This window comes from Macaca fascicularis, chromosome 8 (genome assembly GCF_037993035.2).
Source record: "Macaca fascicularis isolate 582-1 chromosome 8, T2T-MFA8v1.1".
Taxonomy (NCBI): Eukaryota; Metazoa; Chordata; class Mammalia; order Primates; family Cercopithecidae; genus Macaca; species Macaca fascicularis.
Genome location: NC_088382.1, coordinates 60,510,416 through 60,530,716, shown reverse-complemented (window position 1 = coordinate 60,530,716; position 20,301 = coordinate 60,510,416). Strand labels below are relative to the sequence as shown.

Genomic DNA, 20,301 nt, shown 5'->3' with positions numbered 1-20,301 from the left:
TTCCTATTTAACAAATGATGCTGGGAAAACTGGTGAGCTATTTGCAGAAAAGTGAAACTGGACCCCTTCCTTACACCTTAAACAAAAATTAACTCAATATAGATTAAACACTTAAATGTAAAACCCAAAACCATAAAAACCCTAGAAGAAAACCTAGGCAATACCATTCAGGACATAGGCATGAGCAAAGAATTCATCTCAAAAATGCAAAAAGCAATTGCAACAAAAGCCAAGATTGACAAATGGGATCTAATTAAACTAAAGAACTTCTGCACAGCAAAAGAAACTATCCTCAGAGTGAACAGGCAACATACAGAATGGGAGAAATTTTTTGCAACCTACCCATCTGACAAGGGTCTAATATCCAGAATTTACAAGGAACTTAAACAAATCTACAAGAAAAAAAAAAAAACAAACAACCCCATCAAAAAGTGGGCAGGAGATATGAACAGGTACTTCTCAAAAGAAGACATTTATGTGGCCAACAACAAACATATGAAAAAAAAAATGCTCAAGATCACTGATCATTAGAGAAATGCAAATCAAACCACAATGAGATACCATATCATGTCAGTCAGAATGGTGATTATTAAAAAGTTAAGAAACAATAGATGCTGGAGAGACTGTGGAGAAATAGGAATGCTTTTACACTGTTGGTGAGAATGTAAATTGGTTCAACCATTTTGGATCAAAATGAGGCAATTCCTCAAGGATCTAGAACAGAAATACCATTTGACCCAGCAATCTTATTACTGGGTGTATACCCAAAGGGTTATAAATCATTCCATTATAAAGATACATGCACACGTTTGTTTACTGCAGCAATATTTACAATTGCAAAGTCATGGAACCAACCCAAATGCCCATCAATGATAGACTGAATAAAGAAAATGTGGTACATATACACCATGGAATACTACAGAGCCATAAAAAGAAATGAGATAATGTCCTTTGCAGGGACATGGATGAAGCTGGAAGTCATCATCCTCAGCAAACTAACACTGAAACAGAAAACCAAAAAAAGCATGTTCTCACTCACAAATGGGAGTTGAATTATGAGAACACATGGACACAAGGTGGGGAACAATACACACCAGGGTCTCTTGCGGGATTAGGAGTCAGGGGAGGGACTTTAGAGGACAGGTCAATAGGTGCAGCAAATCACCATGGTACATGTATAACTAGGTAAGAAATCTGCACATTTTGCACATGTATCCCAGAACTTAAAGCAAAATAATAATAACAATAATAATAATAATGTGAGAAAGATAAAGAACATAGGTATCACTAGACAAGAACTAACTAAAAGAATCAGAAACCTCTCCTTGGAAAAGAAAAGAAAACAAGAAAAGAGTATGAAACAATAATGTCTTTGGACTTTTAAGAGCAAAAATTGGTCAATGAAACAAATTTTGAAATATGAGATTTAATTAATTAATACTTGACACTTGAAAGATGTCTTGGTAAAAGGGAAATAAGCACTTTATATAACAGATGGGGAATTTATAGGAGTCACTTTCACAAAAGGATATGTGATAAAATATAAATAAACCAAAGAAAATGTTATTATATAACAAAAATAAAAAATAAAATTATGTTTTTAATCAATGATGATTATTATACTTTTAAGACAGGAAGCTGGATTTGAAGTTGCTGGGATTAGCTTTGGGATGGCAGTGACTTCCTTCTGATGTGTTCTCTCTGGCATATTCATAAACAGAACAAGGAACGGCTGCACCTTAGCTCTCACCCAGAGCAGCAACACTAAAACCTAAGTGCACAGCCTATAACGTCTCTTAAAAATCACCACGGAATTAAAGTTCTATTATCAGAGGAAAAACTAAAAACATATTTTCAGAAGCTTGTAGTTTAGGAAAGGACTAAACTTTTTATGCTATTTTAATTCTAAAATGTTACCATAAAAAAAGAACCATATTAATTTTAAATTACTTAATAAAATGTAAAGCAATCAATAAACTTTTAAAGAAAAATTATTTTAAAAATGAAAATAGATATAAATGTAGTCAGAAAATGCAGAGACACCTCTTTTTACTAAGATGGTACTATGGTTTGAACATGTCTCCAAAATTGTATGTGTTGCAAACTTAACCAAATTTATATATTTAAAAGAGGTAGGGACTTGGGGAAGGCAATTAGAATTAGATAAGGTCATCAGGATGGGGCTCTGTGATGGGTTTAGTAACTTTATAAAGAGAAGAAAAAGACCTCAGCTACTATGCTTGCTCTCTCTCCTTGTGATGCTTCCCTCTATGTTATGACACAACTGGTAGACTGTCACCACATGGAGATATCATGCTCTTGGACTTCCCAGCCTCCAGACCCAAGAGCTAATAGTTAAAACTCTATTCCTTATAAACTACTCAGACTGTGGTATTCAGTTGTAGCAACAGAAAACAGATAAAGACAAATGGCCACCCTAAAATGTAACTTTTTAAAAAAGTGTTTACTTTGGTGTTCTTACAAGAGTTTCTACTAATACCTGCCACTGACATAAAATTCTACTGTAAAATGATTCTTCACATAAATTATAGTCTGCTGGAAATATTTTTAACTCTCCCAAACTTTTAGCATTTGCCTAATAATGATATCAATATACTCTTATATCATGTCTTATCTTCTGTTATATCTTAATTTATGTATATAATATACATTTCTGTATTTTTATATTTTGATTTATTTTGCTTTTATTTTAAACCATATTATAAGAAACATAGTCTAATTTGGGCCATCTCTTTTCTATTAAAAATGTAAGCAGTTGTGATAAAAGAAATAATAATATTAGATTTAACTTTTCAATGACAAATATAGTAAATACAGGGCATGGGAAAATATATATTTGATATCAAAATATAAGAATTATAAATTCACACAGTATTTATTGAAGATGTAATTACTGCATTATTTTAATTTTTAAAGTTATTTTTTCTATTTATATGTTTATTTATTCTACTTATTTTGGGTATTATTTCTTCTTATCTATTCTTTTTTTTTTATTGTTTTACTTATTTCTAGAAGTCCTTTTTATTCTCAGTCTGCTTATTTCACATAGCCTCTTTTTGTGTGCTCATCTTTGTGAATAACAAAGGAAATACCTTTATTTATTTGTATGTCATACATGGCCCTTCTGCAAATCTATTGTTCCTACCAACCGTTACCTACAATGGCTTGCGCTGTGACCTTAGATTTATCTGTGAACATATTGGTTCTGGGGCTCTAACTCAAGCTAGCTTTTGTTTAAATTGTATGTGCTTCTGCTGTTACAGATGGCTACCAACTTGTAACTGCATTTGTCTGCTTTGAGGATATTGGCTCAGTAGGTGAGAACCAGGCTGTGTTCCTCATCTGTCTGCTAGTCCAAGATTCTGAATTCCAACAGGGTCTCTACTTTGCCTTAGTTCAGATCCTTGCTCACTTTCTTTTCTTTTCTTTTTTTTTTTTTGGTGGTGGTGGTGGGGGGTGTATTTCTGGTGAAAGCTATGATTCTTGTGCAGTGAGAGGGGTCCTTTAGTATCTCGATGGACATAACGCTGTATCGGAATCAGGCCTTGGATCACGCAGACCGAAAGCAATGATTACATTTCATTTGTGATACTATTAAAGATTTTTTTCCTGGCTGCAATAACTCAAAATATTTTATTTATTTCCCACTTCATGCACATTGATTTTTTTGGGTAATGGTAGCAGAAAATACGTGATTACCAGAGGAACGTCGATTAAGGCATTGAGGTTAGTGAAGCTTCTGAAAGTAGAAGGAGGAATGTACATTTTATTTTACTTTTATAAGACATGGGCTAGTAGTGCAGAACAGGAACACTTCCTATTCATTGGTAACAACAAAGGCCTTTTATTCATGGCAAATTACATTCCTAGAAAAGTGTTTTAATGGAATTATTTTGACTCTGATTTTCTGTAATAATGCTATATGAAAAATAATACCTCAGATTTGATATTTAAAAATGTCCTTCAATAATGTATTTTTTTTTTGCAGGATACAAGTTTATTTTTTATTTTTTTTATTATTTTTATTTTTTTAATTTATTTATTATTATTATACTTTAAGTTGTAGGGTACATGTGCATAACGTGCAGGTTTGTTACATATGTATACTTGTGCCATGTTGGTGTGCTGCACCCATCAACTCGTCATTTACATCAGGTATAACTCCCAATGCAATCCCTCCCCCCTCCCCCCTCCCCATGATAGGCCCCTGTGTGTGATGTTCCCCTTCCTGAGTCCAAGTGATTCTTATCTATTCTTAATTTGAGCACAATTTTAGCGCTGTCTTAGAACGTTGTACAAGCCTGGTAGCCTTTAGGGATTTCTATACTAATCTACTGCATTGTCTCTATATGAGGCAGGTTCGCTTTTCCTTGTTTGCTTGTTTTGCATTGCTGTTTATATAGAAACTCCTGACATGGAATAATTTTTAATACAATCAGATTTAAAGAACATTTGCAAGTGAATTACAAATATTTTCTGAACTATTTGTTAACTACCAATGTGATACCTCATTACCTCCCACTCTCATACTTTAGTGTGTGTGTACCTTCTGCAAACAAGAACATTAGAGCATCCACCTACTGAAACACAATGCAACCATCAAAGCACGGACTCTGATGTGGTCTAGTCCTTGGGCTTCATTAATGACTCACCAGTTCAGAACCCTCTGCTGCATGTGGTTGTTCTATGATATTACTTGCCTTCAGTGGGAAAAAAATGCCTTAATCTTTTCCTAACTTTAATGACTTAGACACTATTGAAGAAAATACGACATTTATTTTATATAAAACGTGTCTCACTTGGGTTTGTTGGAGATTTTCTCAGGACTAGAATAGGTTAAATCACATTAGATTTGGTTAGATTACATTGGTGTCTCCTTTATATTGCATTAGATAGATGTTTCCTCCTAGTTAGATTTCATTTATACCCAGCTCTAGTGGGAATGTCATGAACCTGCTATTTTGCTAATTATGATAGTCTATCACCCTATCAGACATGCATAATTTTTGATGTGTTGCATTAATGAAGTGTTCACTTTCATCAATTTGTTAAGGCAATGCTGTCACGTTTGTGCCCTGTAAAGTTCTCCTTTCTTCTTTGATAATTACAGTAAGTTCTTTGTGAGGAGGTACTTTGAAACTAAGTATGTTCTTTGTCCCTTTTTAAATTTTTCACTTCTTTATTTTTATGAAGATAGACTTAATGTTTTCCTATTTTATTTGTTGAGTTACAATCCATTGCTAGCATTTATTTTATCCCAGAATTGCTCAGTTTGTCCCGAATTTGCCCAATAGATGCTCTTGAAAGTTGCTTTTATGTCTTTTGATCTATCTCCCTCATTCTTTGAACACCTCCTTATTTCCTAGCACAGTAATATGACTTAGCCTCATCTTTGACTTTCTGTGCCACAACCGAGTCATCAAACATTTCTCTATAGAGTTCTGGCTTTTTGCAATTGAGAATAATATTGAGAAGTGGAGAGCTTTGCTGAGTGTGCTCCTTGCTATTAAGAACTCTCTGACCCCAGATATTTTGGGGACAGAGTAAGGTACAGCTGGACACATATACATGCGCATACATACACAGACACACACACACACACCACACTGCAAACTGAGACTGCATACCAATATTTCTAATTGTAATCCAATACTACAGAATTTATTCTCGGCTTCTTTCTTTCTGTATTTATGACTCTCATCTCTAACAGTGAGAAATAAGGTTCCCATTTCACCTTCCATGTAACATATCTACTTAGTTGATCAATCCCTCTTTCTCCTTCCCCATCTCCCACCTGCATTCACTCTGAGTACCCTCCTCATTCAACCCTACCAGACATGTCTTCTTCTTTTTTCTAAAAACGATTTTAGATGAATATCAGTGTGACTATATTGCTCACTATGTATATTTTATCAAAAATTTGAACTTATTTGTAACATCAGGCTGAAAAACAGTATCATGAAAACTAAAAAATAATCTTTATCATCCAAAGACTTGTTCTTGCTAAATCTAATGCTAGCTCTGAAACAGGCAGGTGTTGAATATCTACAAACAAAACGATGGTCCACTTTTTACGGGTTTCCTGGCCAAATGATAGAGAGTGCATCTTTATACGAATGATACACTGCTCATCTATTATGAATGAAGAGAGACATTCCTTTCACTCCTCTTCTATGTTTCCCATGTATGATCTGTTAGCATAACAACTACTACACTTGGGCTTCAAGTCATGCAGTTAGGTCCTAGCTTCCCCTCACTAGGAAGAACCTCATCATTGCTACTGTACTTCTGAATTCAGCTGTAAGAAGATACCTAAGTTCCATTGGGAGCTGTCCCTGGGCTAGGGACCTTGGGTGTCCTCTAGAAGGCAGGTGACCTTGGTGCCCAGAGAGATGAAGGTAAGATGCAGGGGGGTCTACTTCTTTTTTCCATAGACACTGGTTTACAATATCCTTTTTATTCAAACAGGCGATCAAAGAATACGCAGCCTCCAAAAATATAGGAGAAAAAGTACTCAATAGGTGTCTTAGTGAATTTATTACAAATATAGAGTATTTTTCATAGATTTTCAATGTTTGTGGTATCTGCCAACTTTATTCTGCATCACGAACTTTTCTCATTCTTGATATATATTCACTTTCATGCCTAATTTTATATTCCTAGTTTTGCATTTTCTTAATTTCTAAAGTACCAAAGTTGAATAAATGACAGTTTCCCTAACAGCTCAACACACCCCTGTTGGCAGGCACCAGAGGTCTCTAATGCTAAAATGTACTCCATGCTATAACTTAGTATCATCTCAGCTAATTGCCATGAGTTCCTAAAAAAATAGCCAAACTCTAGGTTTTGCTTTTGTTTTTCTCTTTTCTCTAATTTCCATGTTTCTTTACATTCTCTCCAATTGTTGATTCTATATTTTGGACATGTAACATGGACATTTCTATTAGGTATGTCAGCAGGCAGAAATATAAACTGTTGAATACTTAGAGTTCAGGAATAAGCTCTGGGCAGAACATATGCATTTGGAGTCATCAGGATAGAATTGCTGTTTATGTCGAGTGGATAAGATCTATGACCCAATGGGAGGCTTAGTATTAGATAAGAGCAAGGATAGTTATCTGTCAGGATAGGGCTGCCAGGAGGCATTTGCAATGCTGAGAGAGTTTTCATGTACGAATTAGGATCATTACCTAAAAGTGAGAATGGAAAGTATATATTAATTTCAAAAAAGAATGAAGAAGGTTTAATATAAGTTCCAGTAGATTAGGCAAGATAATAGGCTAAGAAAATATGACCTAACAAAAGGAAGAATTAAAGGCTTTCTTGAGATTTTAGTCTGTAATTGAAAATGCGTGTTGTCTTTTTTTCCAGCCATGCCCCGCTACAGTGCCGTGTTAGGGAGCTACAGCTCAGGCTAGAGTCAGAGCAAAACGAGTCAAACCAGAGTTGTGCAAGAGGGCTGTTCTATGCAGGTAAGTGGCTACTGTGAGGGCACCGGCACTATCTGTTCAGGCCCGACTCCTCTGCCTCACTCTTCCTAGCCCGCTGTCCACGCCCTTGTTGACCAGAAGATGCCCCAGGAGCACTCCCCTCCAACCCCTTCAACTCCATCTCACGTTGCATTTGAGGAGGATTTTTAAATGGGCAAGCTCAGTCCCTCCCCATGCTTGACATGTTTTAGTGGCTGTCCTTTGTTCCTCAGATAAAGTTCATGTGCTTTATTAAGGCCTTTTCCTATGATCTGTTCCATGCAAACACTAACAGCAACCTCATACCCAACTTGTTTGCATTGCTGAAAGGACACACACTTCTTCGTAGCTCTGGGCAAGTTTACACATTATTCCTTGTGCCAGGTTGCTCTTCCCTTCCTACTGGCTGAACTCCAACCCCTCCCATGACACATGTTCCTCTGTGGAGCCCTTTCACAGTCACTTAGGTTTCCATTCATTAAAGTTCTCCTCCAAAATGCCCTTCCTAAACTCCTTCATCAGCTGGAATTTTTGTGAGTTCAACTCTCTTGTACTGTTGTATTGATCCTTAATACCTAGTGGAGTGCTTGGCACATAGAAGGTACTCGAAGTAACTATAATATGAATTAACAGACAAAAATGCATTCACAAATCAGTTAACCAATTGCTAATCTTCACAGCACCCTCTGCATCAATAGCTGCATTTCACAGATGAAGAACTGAAGTTCGTAGTGCCCAATACACTCATAAAGGGTAATGTTTTAGTAATAGAAGTGGCATTTGTTGCCAAGTTCCTCTTTTTCTGAAATCTTTGCTCTCTCATCAGTACCAGGCCGGCTCTCTGGCTCCCATTTTTTTCCCCCAAATTATCAATATTTACACTGACAGACAGAGACAGTGTAGTATCATGTGCAAGAGCACAGAATTTTGAGACACTGCAAGATTCATATCTTTAGCTCTAATATTTACTAGCTATGTGGCCTTAGGCTATTTACTTCTACTGGTTTATGCCTCAGTTTCTAAATCTCTAAAATGGGAATAACAATAACTGACAGATAGTGGTGCTGTAATATAGACTGAATTCATATACTAAGCACTTAGGACAATACCTGGCATATACATATAAGCTGTATATACCAGATCAACCTTATTGTTTCATTTTTGTTATTACTGGTGTAGCTTCATTATTAACACATCAGAAGGGACAGGATTTTCCTGACTAATGGTCACAGGACAGTTCTTCTGTGATCCAGATATTCAAATCTGACTTTGAATTAGCCTCATCTGAGGGATCCCTTTCTGGAGGCAGAGTCTACAACTTGCACAGATTGCATCAGAACTGGTACCTCATGGCAGGAGAGGGCTGGGCTGTAGAAGACGCCCCTTCTGATTTGCTCACCAGCCCCACCTATCTGACTGGCTTCCTTATCAAGCAAATTATTTTCCAACCAGTGATCCTGAAACAGGAGAAGGGCAGAATGCAATCTGCATGCAGGAAAATAATCCATTGAGCATTGAATCTAGTAGCCACTCCTCTGTTCTTATGCTACATGAAATTTTCCTTTGGGAAAAGGGATGCTTAAAGGATGGTTTTATATGTCTAATGTCAAGCCACAAAGCATAAAGCACCAGCATTGTACTTACTAATGGGAGGGGACTTCCTTAATCACAAACAACAACTGAAGGTAGATTTACATTGTATTTGATGTCTGAGAATACTTATCTCCTGGCCTCGCTAACCTATGTAAACATTTTCCCAAGTAGAACATCACACACCGGGGCCTGTTGGGGGGTTCGGGGCAAGGGGAGAGAGAGCATTAGGACAAATATCTAATACATGCAGGGCCTAAAACCCAGATGATGGGTGGATAGGTGCAGCAAACCACCATGGTACATGTATACCTATGTAAAAAACCTGTACGTTGTGCACCTATATCCCAGAACTTAAAATATTTTTAAAAATTCAAGTAAACTAAGTCTTAGAGAAAATTTTAGATAGAAAGTTAAAATGAGAAGTAGTTTTTGATTTTAATTTGGTCAGAATATAAATACACAGGCACTCTCCTAGACACTTCTGATGGCAACATAAGTTAGGGTGACTTTTGTAGGAGACAATTTGGACATATGGATTTAATATCTTGAATATGTTAAAATATTTTTCCACACGGGATTCCCAAAGCTCAGAATTTAGAATAAAGGAAATAAGACTTTGCATACAAGTCTCTGAGCAAACATCAGTCCTTCCTACATATTATTATTTTGCCTCATTTATTTACTTACTATTTTTGTCTTCTTTACTGATTTACTTAACATCATACCACTTAATAAAATGCAAGTGCAATGAAAGCAGTAGCTTTTTCTGCGTTTTTCTCAGCCACATAACAAGTACTGAGGTTACCTGGTACACAGCAAACATTTAATTTCCTATTAAATCATTCAGATAATGATTGTTGTGATATGCCTGGTAGCAAGAAACAAGTGGGGGCAAAAAACTAAATGTAAAATTTTAAAGTGGACTCAGTGAGTATGGGCAAATGATGGAATAGATAAAATCTATCAAAAAGCTATCGGTGTTTTTGAGGAACATTAACTGCCATAGAAAAAAAATCTCAAGACATATTTTTATACAAAAAAAAACAGATCACGAATTGCATAATCTTAACGTTGTCAAAAATTATAACAAAGAGATATAAAATATTGAGTGTTTGTATATGTTGATAGAGCTAAACTTAATGTTTATTGTTTCCTTTAAAATTATCCTTTTAAACTATTATAATAAACTGCATTATGTTCTAATGTTTAAATGGCTATTTTTAAAGAGAGGATTTTAAAGATCATGTAGCTACTTGGAGAGTGGTTAGAAAATAATTTAAGTCTAAGTAAGAATATATAAATATGTGTTGCATTATTACTATGATAAAAGTTAGTGTACAGATAGAGAATAGACAAAGTTGATTTGTTGAGGCAGTTTTCTTTTCCCTTCCTTCCTTCCTTCCTTCCTTCCTTCCTTCCTTCCTTCCTTCCTTCCTTCCCTCCCTCCCTCCTTCCTTCCTTCCTTTCTTCCTTCCTTCCTTCCTTCCTCCCTCCCTCCCTCCCTTCCTTTCCTTCCTCCCCTCCATGCCTTCCCTGCCCCTCCTCCCCTTTTCTCTTTCTCTCTTTCTTTCTTTCTTTCTTTCTTTCTTTCTTTCTTTCTTTCTTTCTTTCTTTCTTTCTTTCTTTCTTTCTTTCTTTCTTTCTTTCTCTTTCTTTCTTTCTCTTTCTTTCTTTCTTTCTTTCTTTCTTTCTTTCTTTCTTTCTTTCTTTCTCTCTCTCTCTCTCTCTTTCTCTCTCTCTTTCTTTCTCTCTCCTTCCTTCCTCCTTTCCTTCCTTTCTTCCTCCCTTCCCTCCTCCCTCCCTCCCTCCCTCCCTCCCTCCCTCCCTCCTTCCTTCCTTCCTTCCTTCCTTCCTTCCTTCCTTCCTTCCTTCCTTCCTTCCTTCCTTCCTTCCTTCCTTTCCTTCTTTTCTTTTCTTTCTTTCCTTCTTTCTTTTCTTATTCTAATTATATGAGTAGCTTTACTAAAAATACACAGTTGGTCGGGTACGCTGGTTCACGCCTATAATCCTAACACTTTGGGAGAGCGAGGTGGATGGATTGCCTGAGCTCAGGAGTTCAAGACCAGCTTGAGCAACACGGTGAAACCCCATCTCTACTAAAATTAAAAAAAAAAAAAAATTATCTGGGCATGGTGGCATGTGCCTGTAGTCCCAGCCACTCAGGAGGTTGAGGCAGGAGAATTGCTTGAATCCGCGAGCTAGGGGTTGCAGTGAGCCAAGATCACGCCACTGCACTCCAGCCTGGGTGACCGAGCAAGACTCCATATCCCCCAAAAAGCTATCTCATTAGCCATTTGGCAATTGTTTCAGAAAACTGGAGTTGGGTATGATCTCCTTTTCCTCAGATACTAGCACCTGTTTAAGAAACTGTCAGACCATTATTTACTAACAATACACTCAAGTATTTCACGTTGTCCCTCCACCATTACGCCTACAAAAGAACTCAAAGCATGCACACTGATGAGCAATCGATGAACTCTATTCTTAGTTGGATTTTGCACTTCAGAGAACTTCAGCTTTAATCCAACGTTCTCTAAGGAACAGAAACAATGAACACTTTTGAGGTAATTATAATTTTTGTCTCTCTGCCTTCAGACACTTTTGATGCATTTTATTGTATTTTAAATGTTTCAGCATTTGTTTATTCTGCTAAGTCTTTAACAGGAAAATAAATAGCTAACATAAAACAAAGGGAAGTCAGTTTCCCTTGGGTACAGAAACAAAGTCAACCTTATGCAGGAATTGAATTATCAATCTGTAGTGAGTCCAAGCCTACAAACCCTAAAGTAGAAAGTGAAGAAAGTAGAAAGTCTTCATGTTTTATAGGTTATTCCAATTTTAATTCTTTAAAAAATGCTATAGAAACCATGTGACATTTTACAGAATTTGTGATGGCTTGCTATTGCAATAATCCTGCATATGGCAGAAATTCAACTCATATATGACAATCGAATGTTCTTTTACATATGCAAAAAGACGGTCAGCCATGAGATTAAGAAAAAAAGAGCAAAACTTTTCTTTGCATTTTTCTTGATATTTTCTACATTTTCGAATTCCAAGTCTTACCCAAATCTTTCTCTTTTGCATTTTATTCAGAAAGAAAAGAATTAAAAAAAAAAAAAAAGCATGGTAACAACTGACGTTTAAATTTAGACTACTTTCAACTGAATTTTCTTCCCCAGTGAACTCCTGAGGAGCTTCTTCCTATTCCCTCACCCATGGCAGGACTGCAGAGTCTGCTCGCAAGTTATTTAAGCAGATAGCTGAGTGCCAGTGCACTTCTGTGCATTCCATATTTTCTCGTTTTTGTCTAGTTTATTTTCTTTCTCTGTCATTTTTCTTTATCTTGTCTCTTCTTTCATTCCATGAATCATTTGCTTTCATGAGCTACTTATGAGCCCAGAGGCACTATTTGCTGAGGAAAAGTCATTCAAATACTGACTACTTATTGATCATACCTTGAGGATCTTGCACATAATCTCATAAACTGAGAATGTTTTCTCTGCTCTCGTCCAGTCCCAGGTGGTCACCTTTAAGAGATAAGAAAATAATGTTTAATTTGTTTTAGAAAGTTATTTACCACTGTATTTGATTTGCATAATATAGTGAAAAATAAGAAAAATTTTCACAGATGTATCTACTTAGTCTCTCATCTGTGAAGCTATGCTCATAAAGGACCCTACATAATGCTTTTGTTTCCTCTATTCCATGCTTTGTCACCATTTGTCTTATGCTTTCAGCAAACGATTTATGCTATGTGTAACAGTTCTCATTTGTGCAGTGTCCTTATGTGTCTTAAATAATGTATGTATTGTCTACCTATAAACACTAAGTATTTACATTCTGCACTCATAATTTTTTTCTCAATTTACCACTAGTTAAATACAGAGAATCCTAGATCTCAGCACAGCTCTAATTTTTTAAATATACATCATTTATATTAAGAAATTTCAAGATGACTGTGACATTGCAAACATACCAAAAGCGTAATGCAGTTATTTCACTTAGGTTGGGAACATATATTTAACTGCCCTGTCAAATAAATTATTCAGAGTAGGAATAGAGTAAAATATATAAATATTAATTTTTCCTCTGTCTTCCTAGTGCTTTAAACTATGTAGAGACAGACATTTAAAACAGCAGCAAATCAGACCTGATGATTTCTAAATCCTATGTATTATTAGACCTGCAAGTGACTGGTCGGGTATTTGGTATTTATATTCAATAAATATTTATTAAGTGTCTTCTGAGCTACAAGGTACATGTTTCCAAAAGGAAGACTTGAGGTGCAATAGGTATCTACACAAATCTACTACAAATCTCAATAACTAGGATATAGAATATAATAGAGGATGAAAATGCTATTGATTTTATTTAGAGAGACCAGTACAACATAGATAAACATAGTTTGACTGTCATAAATGACAGCTTACCAGAATGTATTTATGATGTTTGCCAAGGATGGAATCCTCTAATTTAATCTTTGAACACCATGAGAGTTTACATCATCTTATGGGATTACCACTATGGTGAGATAGACTTAATAGTGGATAGATAAGGTGCTATCATTTTGAGATTTCCTTATTACTCTTTGCTAATAATAAATTGCTAGTAATTAAAAGTGCTGAATAAATTTAAAAGAACTTTCAAAAGATCCTTTGAAAATAAGAGTTTAGTAAACATGTTCATTCATGCATAGCTCTAAAACAGTTTACTCTTTTTAATTTCACTTTTGGTATATTCATTTCTTTAAATTATATTCAATAAACAAAATACACTGACATATGCTTGAAAATGTTTCTTAAAATCTCCTTTCCCATGTCTTCATAAGATTTTTAATGGCATTATATTTTGATCCATTATTTTATAGGTTCACTATTTATAAAGAAGTAAGTTCCAGACTTTTCAAGGGTGATAAAGTAAATGTTTAATGTCAGAACATACATTTTTAGTAAGTTAAATCAGATAAACTGATTTCTATTTTTTTCTCTATATTATTTTTAAAAAATATTGATAGCACACTATTTGGTACTGTTAAGTTAGTGTCAATCTCTTGTGATAATATGGAAAAGAGCAACAAATTTGGATAAAACACTTACTGGAGGTGCCAGAAACTTGTAGAGACATGAGCCTCTCAGGGCCAAGAAGGTCGGGGAGTACACTCTGTCCTGAAGTGGGTCTTGCTCCCGGGCTTCACACCAGCCCATGTAGACAATCTGCAAGAAAATGGAATACAATCAACTGTCAAAAACTTCTTATTTTAATATATCTTATGTCTAAAAAATGTTTAGATGTAAATATTAAAAATATTTTAGATATTTTTTCATGTAGTATTAAAAGCTCACATAAAATTATCAAATTAAATGATGAAAAAAGTACACTAAACCAGATTTACCTTCAGTAAATGAATGTAAACCTCTCATAAGAATTTCTTATACATTTCCATCAGCATTTATCAAGTGTATACTTATGCCATCCAACCTGCCATGGATTATATTTCCCACTCTACCAATTCTTACAGAAAAAAAAAAAGACTTATTTGTAGTAGAATTCATTGATGCATCACACTAGTTTACCAATTGCTGACATTTTATTAATTGGGAATGTGCTTTAATACACAATGTTGAAGTGAGTAAAGAAAGTAAATCAGAGAGACATCTTATGGCATTACCACTAGGGCGGTGGACCACTTCTCCTCTCTGTGTGACAGGGGAGAATAATAAATGTCCTCCTTTTAATCACTGATCTTAGATGAATACAATTTATGCTAGTGTATTCATATGTCAAATGGCATTGAAACAAATTCTGTAGCGTCTAGTGGTTAAATAAAGGCAGATCGATTTCCAAAGATTTGGTGAGATGAGTCACTCCTCTCTTTCTATGATCTGACTTTCATGAGAGTCAAACAAATACATAAACAATAAATGAGTATGACATTTCTAGCAACATATTCACGTGACATTCCGTTTCCTTTTCATCACAACTCTATGTAGGAGGATTTACTTCCCACTTCATATAATTTATGTTAGCTTTATGGTTGGCAGAGTTAACTCCTCCTCCTAGATAATTTTTTTCTTTGTTTGGCTCATGAGACCTTCTATTATCAATAGGATATTCATGAATGTATCACGAGTAAAGTTAGCATAGCATCTTGTGCTTTTGCCATTACCATGAAAAACTCATACCCAGGATAGGAACAAGTGCAGCAGACCAGAGTTCAGCTTAACACCTGGACCAAGCCCAGCTAGCTCCAAACTGGTGGCTAATGACAATCAGGTCACTTTCAGAAAGAAAGAAATACTTATTGTTGTATTACAGCTAGTAAGGGGGTGGTTTGTTGTGCAGCATTAATGTGGTGACAGCTGACTAATAACAATGCAAGACTTTGAAACACAGGATTTAAAATATTACTGTCGTCTATTCATGGATCCCATCTTCTTTCCATTAATTATGTTTACTTTCTAAAATAATTGGATTATTCACCATCTCATTATCTCAGTTTGTCTTACAATAAGCCTCTGAGCTATAAAGTCCCTGAGTTAACAAATTAAGGAATTGTGATATAAATAAATTAGCTTAATAAATGAAACAAACTTGATACAAGTTAGAATTGGAATTTGAACCAAGATGCCTTGCTCTTTTAATTATATAATGTATTCTGTAATCTTTTAGATTACTAACATATGCATTACATAGAGACTGGTTAATAATAACATAATAAGAACCAGCTATAATAACTGACAATTTTGTATTGCTTATATGGTCAGGTATAGTTGATCAGATAGCAACACAGTTTTGAAAGAGTAAATGAAGCTTAATAGATAACCATCCCATAAAGAAAAGTATGACTTAGTTTAATATATATTTAATGTGTCAGAATAATTACATGAGTTAAAATAAAAGGATATTATAGTTTACACTTCCAGTAGTTGCATATTAGAGAATATAGACAACCTACCGTCTAATGTTACCTTAGGAAACTGGAAAAGAATATGCTTAAAGCAACTAGATAATTTACAAGCTATTAAAGGACAACCAGGAAAAATTTATAGTAATATGAAAATTGAGAGAGGTTAATCATTGATACAAATGTGGGGTCAACTTTTGCCATAGGTATGCTTTCTACACAGAAATGTCACATGAGATAATCAGCTACATTGGCCAGCCTCACAAGTTTGGATCAAAAGGTTAAAGTCCAGAATCCTCCACATGTGGAGGCCTTAGTAAACATGCTCTGCTTTTAGTTAGGATCAGAAATGTCTGCATCCTAATTACAAAGTTAAGGCAGAAGTCATCAAGCCCTTGCCAGGACTGGAACTCATATTTAAGCCATTGAGATGATCCAGAAAATGTCAAGCTTGAAATGGTTTATGATGATCCTGGCATTCTCTCAGGCTCCTGACTCAAGAAAATGGAATTTTTTTTCTGGATGACAATAATATTACTTATGTCAATATATTTTCATAAGAACTGTTTCTTGGAAGAGAATAAAAATAACCAAGAATACAAGGAAATAAAACTTCATGAAGTACATCAGGAGAAAAACATGAAGAATAAAAGCAATATATAGCAGAACTGAATATTTAGGCATTTCAGATATTGGAATTTTCTAATACAGGCATTAATTTACCTAGGTTTGCTATGTATAAGAATATAAGATACAAAATTGAAACTTCATCAGGGTATATCTGAGATAATAGATTATAAAATGTTCCATTTAGAAATTAGACAAATAAATATTTATGAAATATAAAGTTGGGTTTAACAACATATTAAAAAGCAGCTAAAGAAATAATTAGTGAATAGAAAGATGGCTCAGTAAAAATGTCTAGAATGATGATTGGAGAGACAAAAGTTTGGAAAAAACATATATGAGAGTAAGAGAAAAAGGTGTTACACTGAGAAGTATAAAACTTCAAATTTGAGTCCCAACCCAAGCACAGCAAAGAAAGGGAATGAACAGAAGATATATTGAAAGAGATGATGGCTAAGAATTTTTGCAAATAGATAAAAAGAAGTCAATACACGGATTCAGAAGACAAACAAAACAAAAGCTAGATAAATATAAACACACAGAGGCACTTCGGCATGTGTCTTCAGAAAACCAAAGACAGCAAAGAGCATAGTAAAAGGGATATGAAGACAGGAAAAACGTGTACATTAACGACTGGTTTAATAGAAGGCAGATGATTTCTAGTATATGTTTCCGCATTCACTCTCCTGTGATAGCAAAATCATTTTGCTTCTGGAAAACTTTCACTTTATGCCTATGAAACAATCAGAGTTAAAGAGGCAAATACCATCTGCATTTTACTATGAAAATAGTTTTGACCTTCTGGATCCTTGAAAAGTATCCAAAGAACATTCAAGGTTCTACAAAATACTCTGAGCCACTGTTGTAAAGTAAAAACTTTAGCAAATGTTATGATCTTTCAGGTAATCACTTACTATAAGTGAAGAAAAATAACTATGTTAGTGAAATATATAAAACTTCAAAATAAACATACAGAAAAAAATAATTTGTTTTATAATCAACCTAAAAGAAAAGGAGATTAAAAAGAAACAAATGTGACGGAAAAATATAAGGCACAAGGTAAGGTGGTGGAATGTAATCAAAACAAGGTACTAGTTATACAGCAGGTAAATAGAATAAATGCAATCTTGCAAAGTTTTTTTTTTTGTTTGTTTGTTTGTTTTAGACAGGGTCTCACTATCAACCATGCTGAAGTGTGGAGGTCACAGTTCACTGCAGCCCTAACATGACCTCCCCAGCTCAAGCGCTCCTCCTGCCCCAGCCTCCTGTGTAAGACTACAGACGCACACACCACCACTCCTGGCTAATTTTTGTATTTTTTGTAGAGACAGAGTTTAGCTATGTTGCTCAGGCTGGTCTTGAACTCCTGGCTTCAGCGATCTGATCATCTAGGCCTTCTAAAGTGCTGGGATTGCAAGAATGACCCATCATGCCTGGCTTCTTATAAAGTTTTTTACACTACACTAAAAAACAAACAAACAAATAAATAAATAAATATAAAAGCAAAAGAAAAAATCTATATTCTGTCTCTGTAAGACTTATCTAAAACATAAAAGTACAGAAAATTTGTGAAGAAAAGAATAAAAAAATTATCTCAGAGACCAAAAATCAATTGATTTAGCAATACTGATATTAGAAAATGTAGATCTAAGGCAAAAATCATTTCTAGAAATAAAAAAGGACTTTTAGTAATGGTAGTCTCAAACCTATCAAAAAGACATAATAATGCTTAGATTTTTTCATATCTGATAACATACTATTTATTTATTTATTTGTTTGTTTATTTATTTATTTATTATTGTTTTTGTGACTGTCTCACTCTGTCATCCAGGCTGGAGTACAGTGATATGATCTCAGCTCACTGCAACCTCCACCTCCCGGGTTCAAGTGATTCTCCAGCTTCAGCCTGCAGAGTAACTGGGACTAAATGTGCCCACAACCAACCTCAGCTAATTTTTGTATTTTTCCTAGAGGTGGGGTTTCACCATGTTGACCAGGCTGGTCTGAAACTCCTGACCTCAAAAAATCTAGATACCTCTGCTTCCCAAAGTGCTAGGATTACAGATTTGAGCCACTGTGCCTGACCTGATAACATACCTTTAAAATATATGAAACAAAAAACTGATGGAACTACAACAAAAGAAATGAACAAACTGATAATTGTAGAACAAGTTTAGCATAATTCATTGAATAACTAATAAAATAAGAGTTAAAAATCCATCAAGCCATAGAGGTTTTGAACAATTCAGTTAATACAATCTGCTTAATTTATTATGTTTAAGACACTGGACTCAACAAAAATTGAGTACAAATTATTTTCAAGTGCACTGGAAATGACCAGATGTGATTACACCTTTATAATAATTATATCATTATATTCAGGTAATAAAACAGGTATTAAATACATTTTGCCATTCAAATGACATGTGGTGCCCTAAATAGAATGAAATGACAGAGCAATATTCACAAAAAATTAGAATACCCCCCTCCAAAAGATTTGAAAATTAAGCAATATACTTCCACAGATCAAAGGAGAAATCAAAAATGAAGTTAAGGCGGGTTGTGGTGGCTTACGCTTGTAATCCCAGCACATTGGGAGGCTGAGTGGGGAGGATCACCTGAGATCAGGAGACTGAGGCCAGCCTGACCAACATGGAGAAATCCTGTCTCTACTAAAAATACAAAAGTAGCCAGGCATGGTGACACATGCCTGTAATCACAGCTACTTGGGAGACTGAGGCAGGAGAATCACTTGAACCTGGGAGGCGGAGGTTGCGGTGAGCTGAGATTGTGCCATTGCACTCCAGCCTGGGCAACAAGAGTGAAACTCCATCTCAAAAAATTAAATTAATAATAATAATAATAATAATAAAGCCCGGGTGAGGTGGCTCATGCCTGTAATCTCAGCACTTTTGGAGACCAAGGTCAGTGGATCACCTGAGGTCAGGAGTTCGAGACCAGCCTGACCAACATGGAGAAACCCCATTTCTACTAAAAATACAAAATTAGTTGGGCTTGGTGGCACATGCCTGTAATCCCAGCTACCTGGGAGGCTGAGGCAGGAGAATCACTTGAACCTGGGAGGCAGAGGTTGCAGTGAACCAAGATCATGTCATTGCACTCCAGCCTGGGCAACAAGAGCAAAACTCCATCCCTCCAAAAAATAAAAATAAAAAAAATGAAGATAAAAAATAGTTTGAACTAAAATACAGTGAAATATGAAATATCAAACTTGAGGGATTCAACAAAGGCTAACCTTAGGCTTTTATATATATATATATGCATTTTTTAAAAATCTCAATATCTGTAATCCAGGAATCTAGATCAAGAAGTTAGAAAATATTTAGGAAGACAGAGAGAAAGTGTGAGAGATAAGGGGAGACCCAAAAGCAAAAACAAAAACAAAACAAAACAAAAAAAAAAAGAAAAGAAAAAAGAAGTATTGAATGCAGGCACTAGTGAAATAGAAAAAATACATACAAATAGGTATTCAACAAAACAAAAAATAATTGTTAAGGGAGAATAATAATATAAATACTCATGGCAAGCATCAGCATAAATTACTAAAATCCATGATACCAGATCCTACAGATATTATAATTATGTTTTAAAATCTTATAAATAATATTTTGCAAGTTACTTTTAAAATTTAAATAAGAGGCCAGGTGCAGTGGCTCATGCTGG

At 35.1% G+C, this 20,301-nt stretch overlaps 1 protein-coding gene across 10 annotated transcripts in view; it reads right to left on the bottom strand.

Moving 5' to 3' along the window:
• The window catches only part of SNTG1 (syntrophin gamma 1), an 878,369-nt gene that overhangs the window by 133,691 nt on the left and 724,377 nt on the right, over positions 1-20,301 (bottom strand). For all 10 annotated transcript variants that reach the window (XM_045398223.3, XM_065519199.2, XM_005563291.5 and 7 more), the window contains 2 exons: positions 14,183-14,299; positions 12,542-12,613 (listed from right to left, as the gene is read on the bottom strand). In XM_045398223.3, coding sequence (XP_045254158.2) covers positions 12,542-12,613; positions 14,183-14,299 — 189 coding nt within the window. The remainder of the gene's footprint in view (positions 1-12,541; positions 12,614-14,182; positions 14,300-20,301) is intronic.